This window comes from Macaca fascicularis, chromosome X, assembly GCF_037993035.2.
Source record: "Macaca fascicularis isolate 582-1 chromosome X, T2T-MFA8v1.1".
NCBI classification, from domain to species: Eukaryota; Metazoa; Chordata; class Mammalia; order Primates; family Cercopithecidae; genus Macaca; species Macaca fascicularis.
In genome coordinates, this window is record NC_088395.1 from 117,720,851 (window position 1) to 117,739,142 (window position 18,292).

The 18,292-nt window shown below is 37.5% G+C and overlaps 1 protein-coding gene across 6 annotated transcripts in view; it reads left to right on the forward strand.

Annotated features, from left to right (window-relative positions):
* PAK3 (p21 (RAC1) activated kinase 3) overlaps nt 1–18,292 on the forward strand; it is a 285,291-nt gene that overhangs the window by 255,179 nt on the left and 11,820 nt on the right. For all 6 annotated transcript variants that reach the window (XM_045383866.3, XM_045383855.3, XM_074029472.1 and 3 more), the window contains 5 exons: nt 819–867; nt 1,192–1,304; nt 3,012–3,129; nt 4,566–4,665; nt 5,167–5,363. In XM_045383866.3, the coding sequence (XP_045239801.1) occupies nt 819–867; nt 1,192–1,304; nt 3,012–3,129; nt 4,566–4,665; nt 5,167–5,363 (577 nt within the window). The remainder of the gene's footprint in view (nt 1–818; nt 868–1,191; nt 1,305–3,011; nt 3,130–4,565; nt 4,666–5,166; nt 5,364–18,292) is intronic.

The window sequence follows — 18,292 nt, forward strand, 5'->3', positions numbered from 1 at the left end:
CTGGCCTCAAACTGCTGGGCTCAAGCAATCCTGCTGCCTCAGCCTCCCAAAGTTTTGGGGTTACAGGTGTAAGCCACTGCACCAGGCCCAGAAATGATAGATTTTAAAAGAATATTGGGCTGGAGTGACACTTCATAGAAGTTGTTGAGAAATTTAGTAAAAATAAGAAAACAATGGCTCAATAGTAAAGTCATGTTGCTATTGCTTCATGTAGCCATAGTACAGTACAGCACTGAGAGAGATTGATTCTTTAGATGAAGATAGTCTTAAAAATTGGAAATATATTAAAAGAGCCACTCTGTTTCTATAGTAAAAGTGAAGGTTAATTTATACTTGCCTAAGCAAAAGATGATATTTTCTTTCCTAAACCATTCTTCAGTTTAATCAGAGGCCTGCAATATTGGTTATTACAAGATTCAAGAAATATTTAGGGGATTCCAGGAGTTTCCTAAAAGAAGCAAGGCCATTTTGCTCAATTTATTACTGCATAGTGCATGACACTCAGACTGGTGCCAGAAAGTCTGACTGGAGTTCCTATACTCCACCACAAGGGATACATTGTGATTGTTTCAGGTGTGTTTGCTGTATAAAAAGATTGTTCCAATATTGTGCACTTAAAAATTTGTTAAGAGGGTAGATCTCCTGTGAAGTGTTTTTTTAATCACAATAATATTTTTTAAAAGGTTGTTCCTTTTCTTCATACTTTAATTTTGAGTTTGCTAATTTTCCTCCCCTCAAAATAATTATATTTTATTTCAAGTAAAATATATTGGTAACAGCTTGATTGCTTATTCTTTTGATAATTTTCACCTTCACAGGGCATCAGGTACTGTTTATACAGCACTAGACATTGCAACAGGACAAGAGGTAAGTGCTAACGTTCAATGCTGATTTTTATTTTCTTTTATTCATATTTATCACTTATCTTCTTTGATAGCAACTTTGCCTAACAAAAAAATGGGTAGCACTGGGTTGAGATAGGTGTTTCCTTCATTGGTGCCCAAAGCCTCTGAAGTGAGTGGTTTACCCATGATTAACCAAAAATAAAAGTGGGGGGCATGAGTTTGTGGCACAGGGAAAGAGCTTAGTAAATAAAGAATGTGTATGTTTCACTCTGTGTCCCCCAAAATATGAATATTCATGTTTATTATAATGATTGTAATTCATTCTTGTATTTTAATTGCCATTCAGGTGGCCATAAAGCAGATGAACCTACAACAGCAACCCAAGAAGGAATTAATTATTAATGAAATTCTGGTCATGAGGGAAAATAAGAACCCTAATATTGTTAATTATTTAGATAGGTAAGTGTTTTGTCTCGTTATGTACTTGTATTCTTTGTGGGATGTCATTTTTTCTTGGCAAATTACTTTATTTGGGATTCGTTTATTTAACAGTCATTCTGCAAATATTTCTCAAATGCTACAATGTAGTAGAGAATTAGATCTATTGCTAAACTTGCACTCATTTAGCTTTGTCCACATATCAGACACTTGAAGAAACATTTTATGGTCTTGGTTGTAAATAAAAGAAGTTTGTATAATTTCGTTTTGAGAATCACAGCTCCATTTTGGCAGAAAATAGACCATTGCATATAGGAAGGAGTAGTGGTGTTTTAAACATTACATCAAGTGTTTGTTTGGAGCCAGTACAATTTCTGGGAGTCTAAGTGAAGAAGGCTGACTACCATGGCCCGCTATAATGGCTTTAATGGGTGCTTTGTGATTAACTGACAGTGAAGTCTAGGGAATTCAGACTTTAATCTCAAACCTTTTTCCTAAACCAGGTAATTAATGTCTCTTTCATCAGTGGTATTAACAGTGTGTTATAAATAGGTATTTAAAGGCAGCACTAACTCTTCACTTCTGGTTAACATCTCTCTCATTCAATTTCAAAAAGAGTTTGTTTAGTACCACTGTGCTGTGTTCTCTGAAGGTGATACAAAGAAACTAAATCTAGGTCTTCAACCTCAATACCTCAATAAGCTTAAAATGCTGTTTTCTGCTTTTTGGGCCAGGTAGACCAATGTTACAGAAGAAGGAAAAACTGGGAGAAAAGAGGGTCAAATTTTACAGTCTTTTTTTTTTTTTTTTTTTTTTTTTAAACAGAGTCTTGCTCTGTTGCCCTGGCTGGAGTGCAGTGGCACGATCTCAGCTCACTGCAACCTCTGCCTCCTAGGTTCAAGCAATTCTCCTGCCTCAGCCTCCCAAGTAACTGGGATTACAGGTGTGCACCACCACACCCAGCTAATTTTTTGTATTTTAGTAGAGATGGGGTTTTGCCATGTTGGCCAGGCTGGTCTCAAACTCCTGGCCTCAGGTGACCCACCCACCTTGGTCTCCCAGAGTGCTGGGATTACAGGCGTGAGCCACTCCACCTGGCCACAAATTTTACAGTCTTGATCAGTGTCTTCTAAAGTGTAACTTAGGAACCACCTGCAACAGAGTAACCTAAAGTCATTCTGTGTTTGTAATTTTGCAAAAAATAAAAAATAAAAAAATAAAAAATGCATCTACACTTATAAAAAATGCAGAATTCTAGGCTGCTTTCCATAAATAATAAGATGAGGACTGGACTGTGAAGTTTTATTTTTAACAGGTTTTCCAGGTGAATTTTATGGACACCATAGTTTGAACAATACTGAATATAAAATCTTGCTTCACATTGATATGGGTCTTAGGGCAGAGTGGGAACATTGGGGTCACTCCATTTCCTATAATTTATCTTTCTTGATAAGCAAGGTTTCAGAGCGACCTGATTATACTGCTGAAGTGCCTTCAGATGGTGTCAGGTGATTTGAATAACCTCATGCTCTCTTTGCCTGAATTATAGGGCTCTGGTGACCCTTGGCTCCATATTTGATCACTTGGGGTATGCCCCTCAATACCTTCTGAAAGGTAACGGGCATGGCACAACTCAGAGTTGACTTCTATCAGAACTGAGGCCTGGGAATATCAGAGTCTCCAATTTTTTAGCGTCATAAGGCAAAGTCTTTTCTTTTCTTGTTATAGCTACTTGGTGGGTGATGAACTATGGGTAGTCATGGAATACTTGGCTGGTGGCTCTCTGACTGATGTGGTCACAGAGACCTGCATGGATGAAGGACAGATAGCAGCTGTCTGCAGAGAGGTAAGCAAATAGAGCATTTCCAGCTGAGAAGAACACCAAAATTGGCAGTTCTTCGTTTCTGATTATTCAGAATGTTTATGTCATTAAAGTAACAATAGTAGAACTTTTCCACTGAAAACAATTGGAGAGGCCAACTTCAATTTGAATTCTGTCCTAATAGCACTCCCCAGCATCACCCTCCTGAGCCCCTTGTTTATTTTAGCTGCCTTTTGTGAATCTTTTAGTTCCATTATGTCATTCGTGAGGTGCCGTATCTAAACCCACATGCTGTAGTTTCGGTGAACATGGGAAACAGTGATATTGGCATAACACTTCTTTCTAATTTGGGGAAGTTTTTACATGATACTTGTTTTATCCTGCATGTGTAATATGAGCCATGTAAAATAAGTTATATTTTCATCATTTTTATAAGGCAATTTAAACGAGGTCTTCCCTCAGCCCAGAAAGCAGTTGCTTTCACAGTACAATCTGAACTTCCCTTACCGCCCCACAGGGGGCCTGACAGTCTGTCTCTTTTCCAGTAAGTGTCATACCCCTAAGGGGTTTCAAACTAAATTAAAGATATATTATTACATTTATTATGTTGACTATTAAAACACACACACACTTTTTACTGGAGTCTCATCTTAGGCATTATAAGCTATCCCATTTATTTTGGTGAGATTTTCTATCAACAAAAGTAGGAACTCTGACTCACTGAAACTTGAAAACCAATGATAGAAAAACAAAACTAAGTGATATCAGCTAATCTGTTTTTTTGTTTTGTTTTGTTTTGTTTTTGTAAGTTGTTCACTTAAATTTCTTCCTTCCTTGCTCTCCTCTCATTATCATTTTCCCACCCCACATATCCACCAAACATATATGTTTTCTATTCATGCCATAAATCAAACTTACTACCCTGAGCCTGTGGTTTCCTTCTTCCAGCACCACACTGCAAAGGCATTTCCAAACAAGTGCCTATTACTTCATAGCCTCGGAGTGGTTCCCAAACCTGGCTACCCGTTAGAAATAGTTTGGGGCACTTGTATTAAATGTAGATTCCTGGGTTTCACTCCAGAACTTCTGAATCAAATCATACCATGTACAATGAAGCTTACCACAGCTGTAGAAGACCAAGCTGAATCCTCCAAATAACTGGGCCAAAGTATATTAATTGGTTAGTTTGACTGTTTTAAGGATTGGTGCTATTTATCACATTATCATTCTTCATGTCCTAGTCTGATGTGTCAGCCATCATACTTAGCATGTATAATGCTAAGTGGCATCATTGATGTAAATGGTAATGTGACTTTAAAGTGGTGTTATTGAAGCATTCAGTAATTGATTTCACTTGACAAAATAAAGTTATATCCCTGCCCAAAACTTATCTAGAAATAAAACTTAGTATTAAAAAATTATTTGTGATATAATTAGAACTTTTTTTTCTGATTTAATAGTGCCTGCAAGCTTTGGATTTCTTGCACTCAAACCAGGTGATCCATAGAGATATAAAGAGTGACAATATTCTTCTCGGGATGGATGGCTCTGTTAAATTGAGTAGGTATTTTGGTTCAGGTGGTGTTAGAGTATCAGGGAATTTCTGTTCTTTTATTGTATATCTTAAGAAGATAATGGTTACTGAAAGTGATTTATTTGAAAGAAGTTACAGCCCAATTTGAAGTAAAGAATTTTTCTAACACTATTCCTGATTATTGTGACCACATTTTTTGGATTTAATATTTCAGAATTTCTAGTGACTTGTGGAATGAATAAATGACAACTACCTACTTAGGAAACTGAAAATTTCTGTAAGTTTGAGAAAACAGTGATGAGGAGGAATTAGATTGAAGTGTAGTAAAAATGACATCACATTAGTCAATTATTTCAGACCTTCTTAAAATCAGGACCAGCTGAGACATCAGTTAACAAAAAGGTATGAGCTAGGCAGTTGTGGAAACTCAGTGTGTAACAAAGGAAGATACGGCCATATCTGAAAGTGATATATTGTGAAAAGGAAAATAATTTGGGCTTATTTTAACTGGCTTTTCTTCTCTGCAGCTGACTTTGGGTTCTGTGCCCAGATCACTCCTGAGCAAAGTAAACGAAGCACTATGGTGGGAACCCCATATTGGATGGCACCTGAGGTGGTGACTCGAAAAGCTTATGGTCCGAAAGTTGATATCTGGTCTCTGGGAATTATGGCAATTGAAATGGTGGAAGGTGAACCCCCTTACCTTAATGAAAATCCACTCAGGGTAAGTCAGAAGAGAAGTCAGGTACTTTATTCCCAGCAAAGGGGAAAGGCCAAATATCATTTCTAGCTTCCACCAAAAGTGACCAGAATGGGCTCTTTTCTGAGACCAGTAACATAGAAGCACCAAGTTATAATTTTCAAATTTACTGTAAGCTTTTTAAAGTTTATCTTACAATGTCTCAACAGTTTTCCTTTTCTCTTTCTTTTTTCTTCTTCTTCTTTTTTTTTTTTTTTTTGAGAAAGAGCAACTACTCTTTTTTTATTCTTTTTCTCACTTAATTCTTTTTTCCTTCCAACTTTTATTTTAGGTTCACGGGGGGGTACATATGCAGGTTTATTACAAGGGTAAATTCCATGCTGTTAGGGTTGGTGTACAGATTATTTCATCTCCTAGGTAATGAATGGAGTACTCAATAGGTAGTTTTTAGATCCTCAGATTCTTCCCACCCTCCACTCTCAAGTAGGCCCCAGTGTGAATTTTTCACTTCTTTGAGTCTGTGTGTACTCAATGTTTAGCTCCCACTTATGAGTGAACATGTAACATTTGGTTTTCTGTTTCTACATTAATTTGCTTAGAATAATGGCCTCCAGCTGCATCCATGTTGCTGTAAAGGACATGATTTCATTCTTTTTTATGACTACATAGTATTCTATGGTATATATGTTCCACATTTCCATTATCCACTCCACTGTTGATGGACATATAAATTAACTCCATGTCTTTGCTACTGTGAATAGTGCTGCAATGAACATACACGTGTCTATGTCTTTATTGTAGGACAATTTATACTCCTTTGATTATATACCCAGTAATGGGATTGCTGAGTTGAATGATTTATATTCCTTTGGGTATATACCCAGTAATGGGATTGCTGAGTTGAATGATAGTTTTAAATTCTTTGAGAAGTCTCCAAACTGCTTTTTTTTTTTTTTTTTTTTTTTTTTTTTTGAGACGGAATCTGGCTCTGTCGCCCAGGCTGGAGTGCAGTGGCGCGATCTCGGCTCACTGCAAGCTCCGCCTCCCGGGTTCACGCCATTCTCCTGCCTCAGCCTCCCGAGTAGCTGGGACTACAGGGGCCCACAACCGCGCCCGGCTAATTTTTTTGTATTTTTAGTAGAGACAGGGTTTCACCGTGGTCTCGATCTCCTGACCTTGTGATCCGCCCACCTCGGCCTCCCAAAGTGCTGGGATTACAGGCGTGAGCCACCGCGCCCGGCCTCCAAACTGCTTTTTATAGTGGCTGAACTAATTTACATTCCCTCCAGCAGTGTATAAACATTCCCTTTTCTCCTGAACCTCGCCAGCATCTGTTATGTTTTGACTGTTTTTTTTTTTTTTTTTTTTTTTTTTGAGACAGAATCTGCTGTGTTGCCTAGGCTGGAGTGCAATGGCGTGATCATGATCTTGGCTCACTGCAACCTCCGCCTGCTAGGTTCAAGTTATTAGTGCCTCAGCCTCCCAAGTAGATGGGATTACAGGCATGCACCACCATGCCTGGTTAATTTTTTATATTTTTGGTAAAGACAGGCTTCACTATGTTGGCCAGGCTGGCCTCAAACTCCTGGCCTCAGGTGATCTACTTGCCTCGGCCTCCCAAAGTGCTGGGATTACAGGCATGAGCCACTGTGCCTAGCCCCTTCTTGACTTTTTAATAATAACCATTCTGACTGGTGTAAGATGGTATTCATTGTGGTTTTGATTTGAATTACTCTAATGATTAGTGATGTGGAGCATTTTTTTCATATGCTTGTTGGGCACATGTATATCTTCTTTTGAGAAGTGTCTGTTCATGTCCTTTGTCCAATTTTGAATGGGGTTGTTTGATTTTTGCTTATTAAGTTCCTTATAGAAGCTGGATATTAGACCTTCATCAGATGCATAGTTTGCAAATATTTTCTCCATTTCTGTAGGTTGTCTGTTTACACGATTGATAGTTTCTTTTGCTGTGCAGAAGCTCTTCACTTAAATGAAGTTCCATGTGTCAATTTTTATTTTTGTTGAAATTGCTTATGGAGTCTTTATCATGAAATACTTGCCAGGGCCCATGTCCAGAATGGTATTTTCTAGATTTTCTTCTAGGGTTTTTGTAGCTTTAGGTTTTGCATTTAAGTATTTAATCCATCTTGAGTTGATTTTTGCATATGATGAAAGGAAAGGATCCAATTTCAATCTTCTGCTTATGGCTAGCCAGTTATCCCAGCACCGTTTATTGAATAGGTAGTCCTTTCCCCATTGTTTATTATTGTTGACTTTGTCAAAAATCAGGTGGTTGTGGGTGTGCGACTTTGTTTCTGGGTTGTCTCATCTGTCCTATTCATCTATGTGTCCATTTTTGTACCAGTACCATGCTGTTTTGGTTACTGTAGGCTTGTAGTGTAGTTTAAAGTCAGGTAATGTGATGCCTCCATCTTTGTTGTTTTTGCTTGGGATTGCTTTGGCTATTGGGGCTTTTTTGGTTCCACATGAATTTTAGAATAGTTTATTCTAATTCTGTGAAAAATGTCGTTGGTATTTTGATATGAACAGTATTGATTCTGTACATTACTTTGGGCAGTATGGCCATGTTAAAAATATTGATTCTTCCTATCCAAGAACATGGAAAGTTTTTCCATTTGTTTTTGTCATCTCTGGTTTCTTTCATCAGTGTTTTGTAATTTTTGTTGTAGAGATCTTTCACCTTCCTGGTTAGCTGTATTCCTAGGTATTTTATTTTTTAGGGCTGTTGTGAATGGGATTGTGCTATTGATTTAGCTCTTAGTTGGATGTTGTTGGTGTATAGAAATGCTATTAAGTTTTTTAGCATTGATTTTGTATCCTGAAACTTTGCTGAAGTTGTTTATTAGATTTAGAAGCCTTTGGGCAGAGACTATGGGTTTTCTAGGTATAGAATCATTTCATCTGGGAAGAGAGATAGTTTAATTTCTTCTCTTCCTGTTTGGATGCCTTTTATTTCTTTCTCTTGCCTGATTATTCTGGCTAGGACTTTTAACATTTTTCTAACATGCTTTGATTGTATTTTTAATGACAAGGGTCTTTAAGATTCCTTAGTATAGCTTTCTAATGTAAAATATATGTAGCTTTTTTTTAAGTTAGATGTGGGGAGAAAGTACTTTTTTTACATGACATGGTTAAATGATCAATCTAAAAAACACTTGCTTTATAATTACTTTAACAAAGTAAATAAATGCATTTCCAGAACAGCTGTAATTTTTAAATTGGATTTTCCTTCATTATCAGTAATGATTTATTGATTAACAACAGCTTAGTGGGTATTGAATGGAACACAGAGATAGACATAGTGCTAACCTGGTGAAATCACAAACTTAATAGATTGTCAAGTAGAAAATGATAGGAAACAGTTTGCATTTGCTAACTCACTTTGCTACCACAAAATCAGAGATTTGATCTTCACGTGATCTTGTTATCCCTGCAAAGAGAAAAACTTCATTTTACAACCTAACCCTATCATCTTATTTTGGAGATGTGCTATTGATCATGTGGAGAAAAGGAAAGAGGTATGAAAGAAATGCTTACTCAGTGCAGAAGTGAGCCATAGGTATTTTGTTGTGTATAGCCCAGCAGTGAGCTATTAACAGAAGTTGTGTTTTGTATATATAATAGGCATCACATTGTTTAAAAAAGAAAATATGCACGGATTCAAATTCTACTCTCAAAATTCATGCACAGTGCTAGTATCATAGGCATCTTGTATATTGCCTGTATCATTACCACTAGGAGTCTAAAATTGAATTGTACCCGTGGTATGCAAAAAGAAAAAAAAACATTGTTCTTAGTAAATGGTTAAGAGTTTTCATATAAAGCTTGTAAAATCCATATGCAAATCAAATATATGTGGCTTTCTATGCATGTAAAGAGACCTATAAACTAACTGTCTAGTTGTTTTTGCAGTTAAACATTTTGTAGTTGGGAGCAGAATTCCCTATGTATGGAGAGGAGGACAGCTTCCTCCTGGCTGTCTCCTAACTCTTGTTTTATTCCCTGTGCTGATTAGAAAACAACAGATATGAGGGAATACCCTAATGAATGCTATAGGCTATTTCTCTGATCTCATGAAAAAATCTGGAAATGAGATGTGCACATTGATTAGCTGCCTTCAGGGCTGAGTGGAAAAGAAGGAGCATTTTCCCACCATTTGTGGGATAGCCCTCCATGGATTTAATCAAGTCCACCCCTGACCTATGTTGCAGCACATCAGGATAATTACATGGGCTTTTCCTTATTGTTTAACCACCTTTGCCCATTAAGAAATCGCAGTGAAAGAACACATCAGACGTCTTGTTTCTATGGATTTCCTCCCCTAAGTCTTTGGAGTTTGGAGGCACTAAATGGATTATGGCTATTTTGCTTTCTGCCTTCTAATGAGTAATTTACAACCTGCAAATTTTAAGGATTAAACAAATGGCTCTGTAAAACAACTAGTCTCGGTAATGGATTTATTACCTTCTTCAGTTCCCCAATTACAATTGATCTCTCTTTAGCTAGGCTGCTAATTATTAGAAAAAAGGAAACAGGTTTTGATCTTTATAGGCATCTTCTATCCTGGGATTAGAACTCATAATTAACAGCTTGTATCTTAGATTCCACCGCTTGATATCTAAACAAGTACTTGCAGATTAACAAACCACAAGGTTCAGGGAGCCTACATTAAGTCTGCAACAAAAAGACCTGTCAGAAAGACCACCCTGTTGAATTCCACTGATAAGGATTTACTCTAACTTTGCTCATTACTCTCTGTATGTGTGATAAACCTTCAATTAATCAATCAACAAGCCCATATAGAGCTAGCCCTATTCTAATTTTGTCTCTTCTAGGCATCAGGAGTACTTTTTTTGGTTTCTATTTCAAATATGTTTTCCTAATGTTCTCTTGAAGGAAACACAATGTCTCAGGCTATATGCTCTTATTTGGAATCTTTAAAATGTAGTCGCTGAAACCGTGGGGAGATTGGAGAGAAAAAAGATCTAACATGAGCCTACACGGAGCAGCGTTTTCTTGGATCCTGGTGCCCAGGCCATATGTGAGAAAATAGAAAATAATCAAGAGCTTTAAGAGGAGTATAAAAGAGTGCCAGATTAGTCCTTTCTTTAATATCCTTCCAACACTACAACCATCCACTAATGTGTGCTTTGAGGTGGAGAGAGGTAGAAGGAAGGAAGTGGAAGAAAGACAGAGTAGTAGAGTACAGGGTAGCATGTTGATGTGAAAAATTTTGGTCTTGTAGTCAGGTAGATCTGGGTGTGTCCTGGCTCTATAACCTGCAAGCTCTGTGACTGTCTGCAAGTTACTTAAAACCTTTCTAAGCCTGCTTCCTATCTGTAAAATGAGAACTATATCTATCTTACAGCGTTAGTATGGAAACTAAATGAATAACACCTAGCACAGTGTCCAGTTCATTGTAAGAAATGTATATATATATGAAAATGTATATATGGATAGTAAAGTAGTATGATAGGAAAAACAGAGAAAGGATGTTTAGAGGTTTTTTTTTTTTTTGCCTACTCATGAAGGGAGGTTGGATTCAGCACTCTCCTAAGAACATATCCTTCATGAGAGTGGCACACCCATCTACTCAAGGAATGGAGGGTTTTGCACAGTTCAGTACAATCACCATGAACAGGTAACACTGAACAGAAGAAATTCAAGGTGAAATCTGGGGCTATACATTTCAAGGTCATTTATGTTTCACTGTGGGTTTTTCTGTCTCTGTTGTATCAGTTCCAGTTGAGCAGAACCTTCATGAATATTGCCTATTAACATATTGTCGATGCAAGGAATTAACTACTTTTCCCCTTAGTTAGAAAGCAGCTGAGATTTTTAAATGTAAATTTTGCTATACTAATTGACGTAATTTGTTCATAAAATTCCTTTTAAAGGTCAGAGAGTCATTAATTGTACTGATGTTATGAGGCTGGTATCCTTCCAGAGAGAGAGGACACAAGCTTCTTACTGTCCCCCACTGCCTGAAGTCTTTGTACTCAACATAATTGGCCTTGGACATGTTGTTCTGTGACCTATAGACAGTTTTAGTGCAGCCTCCAATAATTAAGTACCTTGTTCCTTCTCTTTGCCAAAGTGACTGGGGTTAAAAATCTAACTTTCCCTGTGGATATACAAATCAAATGTTACTGTTCTGCTGATATCATCAGCTTTTTTGTTAATTGAAGACTTTAAAAAACTGTTACTATAATAACCTGATTCTAAGTAAGGAGACACAATCATTTTTGTCAAACAAAACTTTGGTCTGTTTTCTCAGCACCCAGAGTGTACCCCTTTATTAACTTTGCTTTTACACATAATGGGGCTATTCTTATCAACAGGTTTTGATGGAATTTGTTATTTGTGATATGTAAAAATATGACATCCACTTAAAGTCCCTACTAGACACTTTGAAACACCTTTTATGGTAATGTTCCAAATCTTTATCCAAGTTAAAATAAATTTTAAGTGTTCTCTTTCTACCCCTTACTTTAAACATCTGTGAAGCTGTATCAAAGATTGGATCACTGGAAGACAGTTATTGGTATTACTGCTAAAAACAATATGTAGTATAGTATGTGAACCACAGATGCTATATCAGTGGATCTCCTTGGTTGCACATTGGAGTCATCTGTGGAGATTTAAGAATCAGTGATTCTAGGACCCCATCCTCAGGGAAAAATGGCAGTCAGGAAAAGGTCAAATATCAATGTGGCAAGCCCTTTATAGAACACTGTCAAACCTGGACAAAAATTCGTCATCACCCCTCTTTGAACATGGTTGTCCAACCAAAAAATAACGCTATCATTCTACTCACATTTATCCATTTTGTCTAAACATTTATGAGTAATACTATAAAAGCCTAATTGAAATCCTGATGTGCTTTATGTCATTCTCTGATTTACCAGTCCAGTAGCACTATCCAAAAAGAAATGACATTAGTTTAGCGTATGCCTCCATGATATGCTATTTTCTTTTGCAATTTTGCTTCTTCTGAAAATGGAGTTCATCATTAAAATGGTCTAGCTGCTGACTGAGTAGCTAGCATATATTGGTGCATAATAAACCCAACAGTCTGACTACTCATGATTAGGAGTGCATTACCAATATGGCAAAGGAGAGAGGAGGACAGAAATCTAAATTCAGACCTCTTATCTACACTAGTAGGCTTCCCACTTCCTTTTCCTGCACTTAAAGCACTACAGAAATGTTAGTTGTTCTTATTTCTACTTGTAAGAACAAGGAAATTATAGTTGGCTTGTATGACTAGAGAAGAGAGTTAAGCAGAATAAGAGAATCTCTAGTAATTGAAAAGCAACTAAAGGCTAAACTGTTTCTAGATCCCTCCAAGCACTGGGACTTTGCTGTAGATTGGAATGTCTGGGTTTGATGGCGCGTGCTCATTTGGAATTAAAGTCAGACATAAACTTCCTGAGTGCCAGAGAAGCAAGCATACTTTGCTAGCACTCAGTCAATATTGTTTTGAATGTATTTCAGGAAGAGTTGGGAGCATTCCCTTCATTTTCCATAAGCCATGATGGAACAACAAGGTTTATTGATGGTTTGTTGACACTCCTCCTATTTTGAGTGCAAACCTATGCCTAAAAGGAGGGGGAAGTTGGGATCACTACAACTAAAATAATTACAGAAGAATAACAGGGTTTCTTTTTAATCAGAAAAAAAATATTGCCTGTCAAAAGATAGACAGCTCTTAAGAATCATTGGTTGTCAGGAATTCAGTGTAGGAAAATGGGACTTAGCCATAGGAAAGCTGCAAGTCTCATTTAGAATGTAATTCAGAAGCAGACAGCTCAAACTGGTGAATTATGACCCAGAAAACAGCCAAAGGAGAAACTGATTCCATAGCAAACTAAAATCCACCAAGAGAAAATTAGAGAAAGAAAGTTTATGCTACTATTATGTTATAATTTCTCAGAATCCTTATAGCATGGCTTGGGAGTAAAACAAGGATGCATATGCTGACTGCCCTAATAGGTACCATACATATAACTAAGTAGCTAAGTCCCTCCAGATCAAAGTTAATTCTAAAGAGACAAATCATGGAGTGTGATGATAGGCATTTGCACACTGAAATGCCCATGCACATGTTTTATCCTATGGCTTTTGAAATCTGTGTTTTTGCCAATGAGGAATTACTTTACCAAGAAAGTTGGAGTTTTCTTAATAATTAAGATAATTTCTGACCTTTATTGTCATTTTGATTGATACCTTTTCCAACCAGGTTGCAACATCATTGTAGAAAACCCTTTGCATTCTAATAAAACAGTAAGTACTCTGAGGTGTCTTAGATAAGACGTTCTGCAGAGAGTGTTAAATCAATTAAGGCAGCGTAAGCATTGTAGCTGGGAGAGCCAGAGTTCTAACATTATCCCGATAATCAAACTGACTTTTCTGTTGTAGCTTTTTTCTTTCCTTTCTTTTGCTTTGTTTTTCTTTTTTTCTTTCCTTTGCTTTGTTTTTTTGTAAAGAATTACCCTCATGCTCAGATGGCAAAGTTCATCAGCACTTGTTTTTTTGTTTTTTTTTTTTAATCTAGGAGGGGCCAATGACTGTGAGAGATCTAGACAAGGAACTTTCTAGTGCCTCTACCAACTGTTTACATTATGCAAGTTAAAGAATGAATTGTATTCTGAAGTCTGTCAGTCAGGAACTCCATAACTTTGTACAGGTTTCTTCTTGCTGAGCCTACATTTCCTTATTGCTTCAAAAGAGTGGAATTTCACTAGATTATTGTTTACCAGTTGGCTCCACAATACCCTAGAATACCATAGAGTTCCTTGCGGGTGTTGAAGGAGCCAAGAGGGAGGTCACCAGGGTAGGGCTCTTGGTTCCACCAGAAAAATTCCTTTTTAATTACTTTTCTGCCTTGCGCCATCACATGAGATTTACTTAAATAAGACTAAAAACTCATGAGTCCCTTACTCTGATTCTGTGTCCTTTAGCTGTACATAGGCTACAGCCTTCCCCAACTCTGCCAAAAGGGCCATGGTTTGTGTGTTGTCTCTATGAGTCTCTATGAGTACTTTCAGAAGAGTGGTATTCAGAAAGCAGCTTGGAGACATTTATTTCATCATCTCTGGACTAAATCTGTATCCCACAGAATGGAAAAATCCTCCTTTTCCAACCAAGCAAAGACACTTGATCATGATGTGAAACATACTGTATATGAGACTTGGTAACCTCATTCTGATAATAATCTTGGGAAGAAGGCAGTGAAGAACACTGCAGTAATAAAGCTATTGCAGGGACACAAGGTTCCTCACTCTGGAGTATTATTAAAAGAATTGTATATTATTATGTACAAACCTGTTCAGCTGATTAACTGCATATAAAAATAGAAGTTGAAATCAGTTTATGTGAGTAGTAATGCATGTTTCACAGATCATATCACAGTCAGCCTGTTTAAATCCTAATATGGTAATTTGGAAAAGCCCAAAAGAATTAGAGTGCTAGTCCCTTCTTGCACTAATATTCTGAAATGAAATATGAACAAAAGTATAATGTTAAATATTACCTTAGGACTAGAAATTTGTTGTGTGTTAAAGAGAAAATGGGAGGTAAGGAAGTTGACATACCAAGTATGCACATTATTTTGAGAATTTTTATGGGAAAAGGACCAGGAGCAGTGGAGCAGTCACAGAATGGGACCTAGGATTCAGGTCCCCTTGGTCTCCCAGATTTTCTAGCCCTTATCTATCTTCATTTCTCTTTGTCCTCATTCCACCAGTGATATTCTCCTCCCATTGTCTTTTGCCCCCTGTTTTTGCCCTCATTTTTCGTTTTGCTTCCTCTGCTTCTCACAGTTTCTTACCTCTACCTTTTGCACCATTTTGCTTTTCTTCCTTTCCTAGCTCTGTACCTACCCACATCCCTACTTCCAAATGCCCTATAGTTCCAAACCTTGGGTACTGCTTTGAGTGCCCAAGGTTGCTTCATAAGCACAAGTAGCCCCCTCTGCAATTCTTAGCAAGCATTATTAGTTCTGAGAATGAGCACACATATTGTCGGAGTTACCTGTAATTTATTTTACAGCGTTGGTCAGTCTTTTGTGCTTGAAAGGAGCACATTTAGGCTAGGCTAACACCCAGTGAGTCAGCCCTACCTAATTACCTTTTACTGTAAACCTATAAGGGGATAGATCTGTAATAGGTTCCTTTTAAATAGCCTTTTAAGGATTAAACAACAAAACAACAATAACAAATGTCCCTCATAATTTGGTGACCAATGAGAACTTCTATGTAAGACAAGCAGGAAGTTAAATTAGACCAGATTGCTCATTCAGCTATCACACTGAAATGTTGGGTTGAGTAAGCCCAAGTATGGAATACAATGTTCATTATAATGTGATGATTTCTTTTTGCATATTTGGCCCCCATTACTCTCTTCTAAGAAAGACATGGCAGACACTTTCATGATATCCATAAACACATCAGAGGCAGCAATATCCTCTGGCTTTTAAACTCTGAAATCCCAGGTCACGAGTAAACTAAGTCATAAGGTGTTAAGTCACTTGTTGGCAAATATCGCTCATAAAACACTCAAAGTTAGTTGGAAATTCTAAAATGACAGAAGAATCAGATTAGGAGTCAGTTGCAGGCAACAACCAGCTGCATATAAACCTTCAATATAGATAGACAGATATATGTATACATATATGTGTGTATATATACATATACATATATGTGTGTATATACATATATTTATATATATATGCATGTATATATACATACTTATATGTGTGTGTACGTATGTGTGTGTGTATATACACATATACATATACACATACACACACACATATATATACACACACACAGTTGACCCTCTGATCCACGGGTGTGAAATCCATGGATTCAACCAACCACAAATCAAAAGTATTTTTTTAAATGATGGTTTCATTGTACTAAACATGTACAGACTTTTTCTTGTAGTTATTCCCAAAACAATGCAGTACGATGACTACAGTCATGGGCTACGTAACAATGTTTTGGTTAATGATGGACTGAATATACAGTGGTGGTCCCATAAGATTATAATGGAGCTGAAAAATTTCTGTCACCTAGTGATGTCATGATGTCCTAATTCAATGCATTACTCACGTGTTTGTAGTGATGAGGGTATAAACAAACCTACTCCTCAAGAAGAGCCTCAGGCAGGTCCTTCAGGAGGTATTTGCAAGCAAGGTATTGTTATCCTAGGAGGTGACAGCTCCATGCAAGTTATTGCCCCTAAAGTCATTCCAGTTGGACAAGATATGGAGAGGGGACAACAGTGGTATTGATAATCCTGACCCTGTCTAGGCCTAGGTTAATGTGTCTTTGTTTCTTAGTTTTTGGGGAGGTTTTGTTTTGAGACAGAGTCTCACTTTGTTGCCCAGGCTGGAGTACAGTTGTGCCATCTCGGCTCACTGCAACCTCTGCCCCCCCCGGTTTCAAGCGATTCTCATGTCCCAGCCTCCCGAGTAGCTGAGATTGCAGGTGCCTGCCACCACACTCAGCTAATTTTTGTATTTGTAGTAAAGACGAGGTTTCACCGTGTTGCCCAGGCTGGTCTCGAACTCCTGACCTCAGGTGATCTGCCTGCCTCAGCTCCCAAAGTGCTGGGATGACAGGCGTGAACCACCATGCCCAGCCTGTTTGTGTTTTAGTTTTTAACGAAAAAGTTTAAAATGAAAAAAGGAAAACATTTTTAAGATAGGAAATGTTTATAGTTTATAGGATAAGGATATTAAAAAGAAAATATTTTTGTACAGCTGTACAATGTGTTTTAAACTGTTACGAAGGAGTCAAAACGCTGAAAAAATAAGTTTATAAATTTAAAAAGTTACAGCAAGCTAATTTATTATCAAAGAAAAAAATTTAAATAAATTTAGTGTAGCCTAAGTGTACAGTATTTATAAAGCCTATGGCAGTGTATAGTAATGTCCTAGGCTTTCACATTCACTCACTAGTCACTCAGTGACTCACCCTGAGCAACTTCTAGTCCTGGAAGCTCCATTCATAGTGAGTGCCCTACACAGGTGTACCAATTTTTATCTTTTATAACATATTTTTACTGTACTTTTTTCTATTTTTCGATACACAAAGACTTACTTAAACACACTGCACTAGTCATCTACAGTATTCAGTACAATCACATGCTGTACAGATTTACAACCTAGGAGCAATAGGTTGTACCATATAGCCTAGGTGTGTAGTAGGCTATTCAATCTAGGTTTGTGTACGTATACTCTATGATGTTCACAAAACGACGAAATTGCCTAATGATGCATTTCTCAGAATGTATTCCCCATTGTTAAGCAATGCATGACTGTATTTACGTGGCATTTACATTGTATTAGGTATCACAAACAATCCAGAGATGATTTAAAGTATAGGGGAGGCTGTGCATAGGTTTTATATGAGGAACTTGAGCATCCATAGATGTTGGTATCTAAAGGGGTTCCTGGAACCAATCCCCCGTAGATACCGAGGTATGACTTTGTGTGTGTGTGTGTGTGTGTGTGTGTGTGTGTACTAGACACTGGGCAATATACAATACTGTATGAAGCCCCTCTACCTCTCTGAGTGGGTACCTGCCCTTTGTTCCCCATTTCCAAACAGGTAGAGAATGATTGACCCGTTTCTTCTGTAGAGGCAGAGGTGGATCAATTAAACCAGTAGTTTATATACAGTGTGCTTCACTCCTTGAAGAGCCCTTGTCTGCTTTTTCTAGGAGCACTCCCATCCCAGAGACTGGGAACAGTGAGACGTGGTATTGTGCGGTGGTCAAGAGCATGAACTCTGGATTCATACTCCCTGGATTCAAATACTAGTTTTGTGACATTGGGCAAGTTCTTCTTATCTCCACAAGCCTCAGTTGCTTCTCAATTAGAGATCAAAATAGAATTTATTATAAACAGTCTAAAATAAACT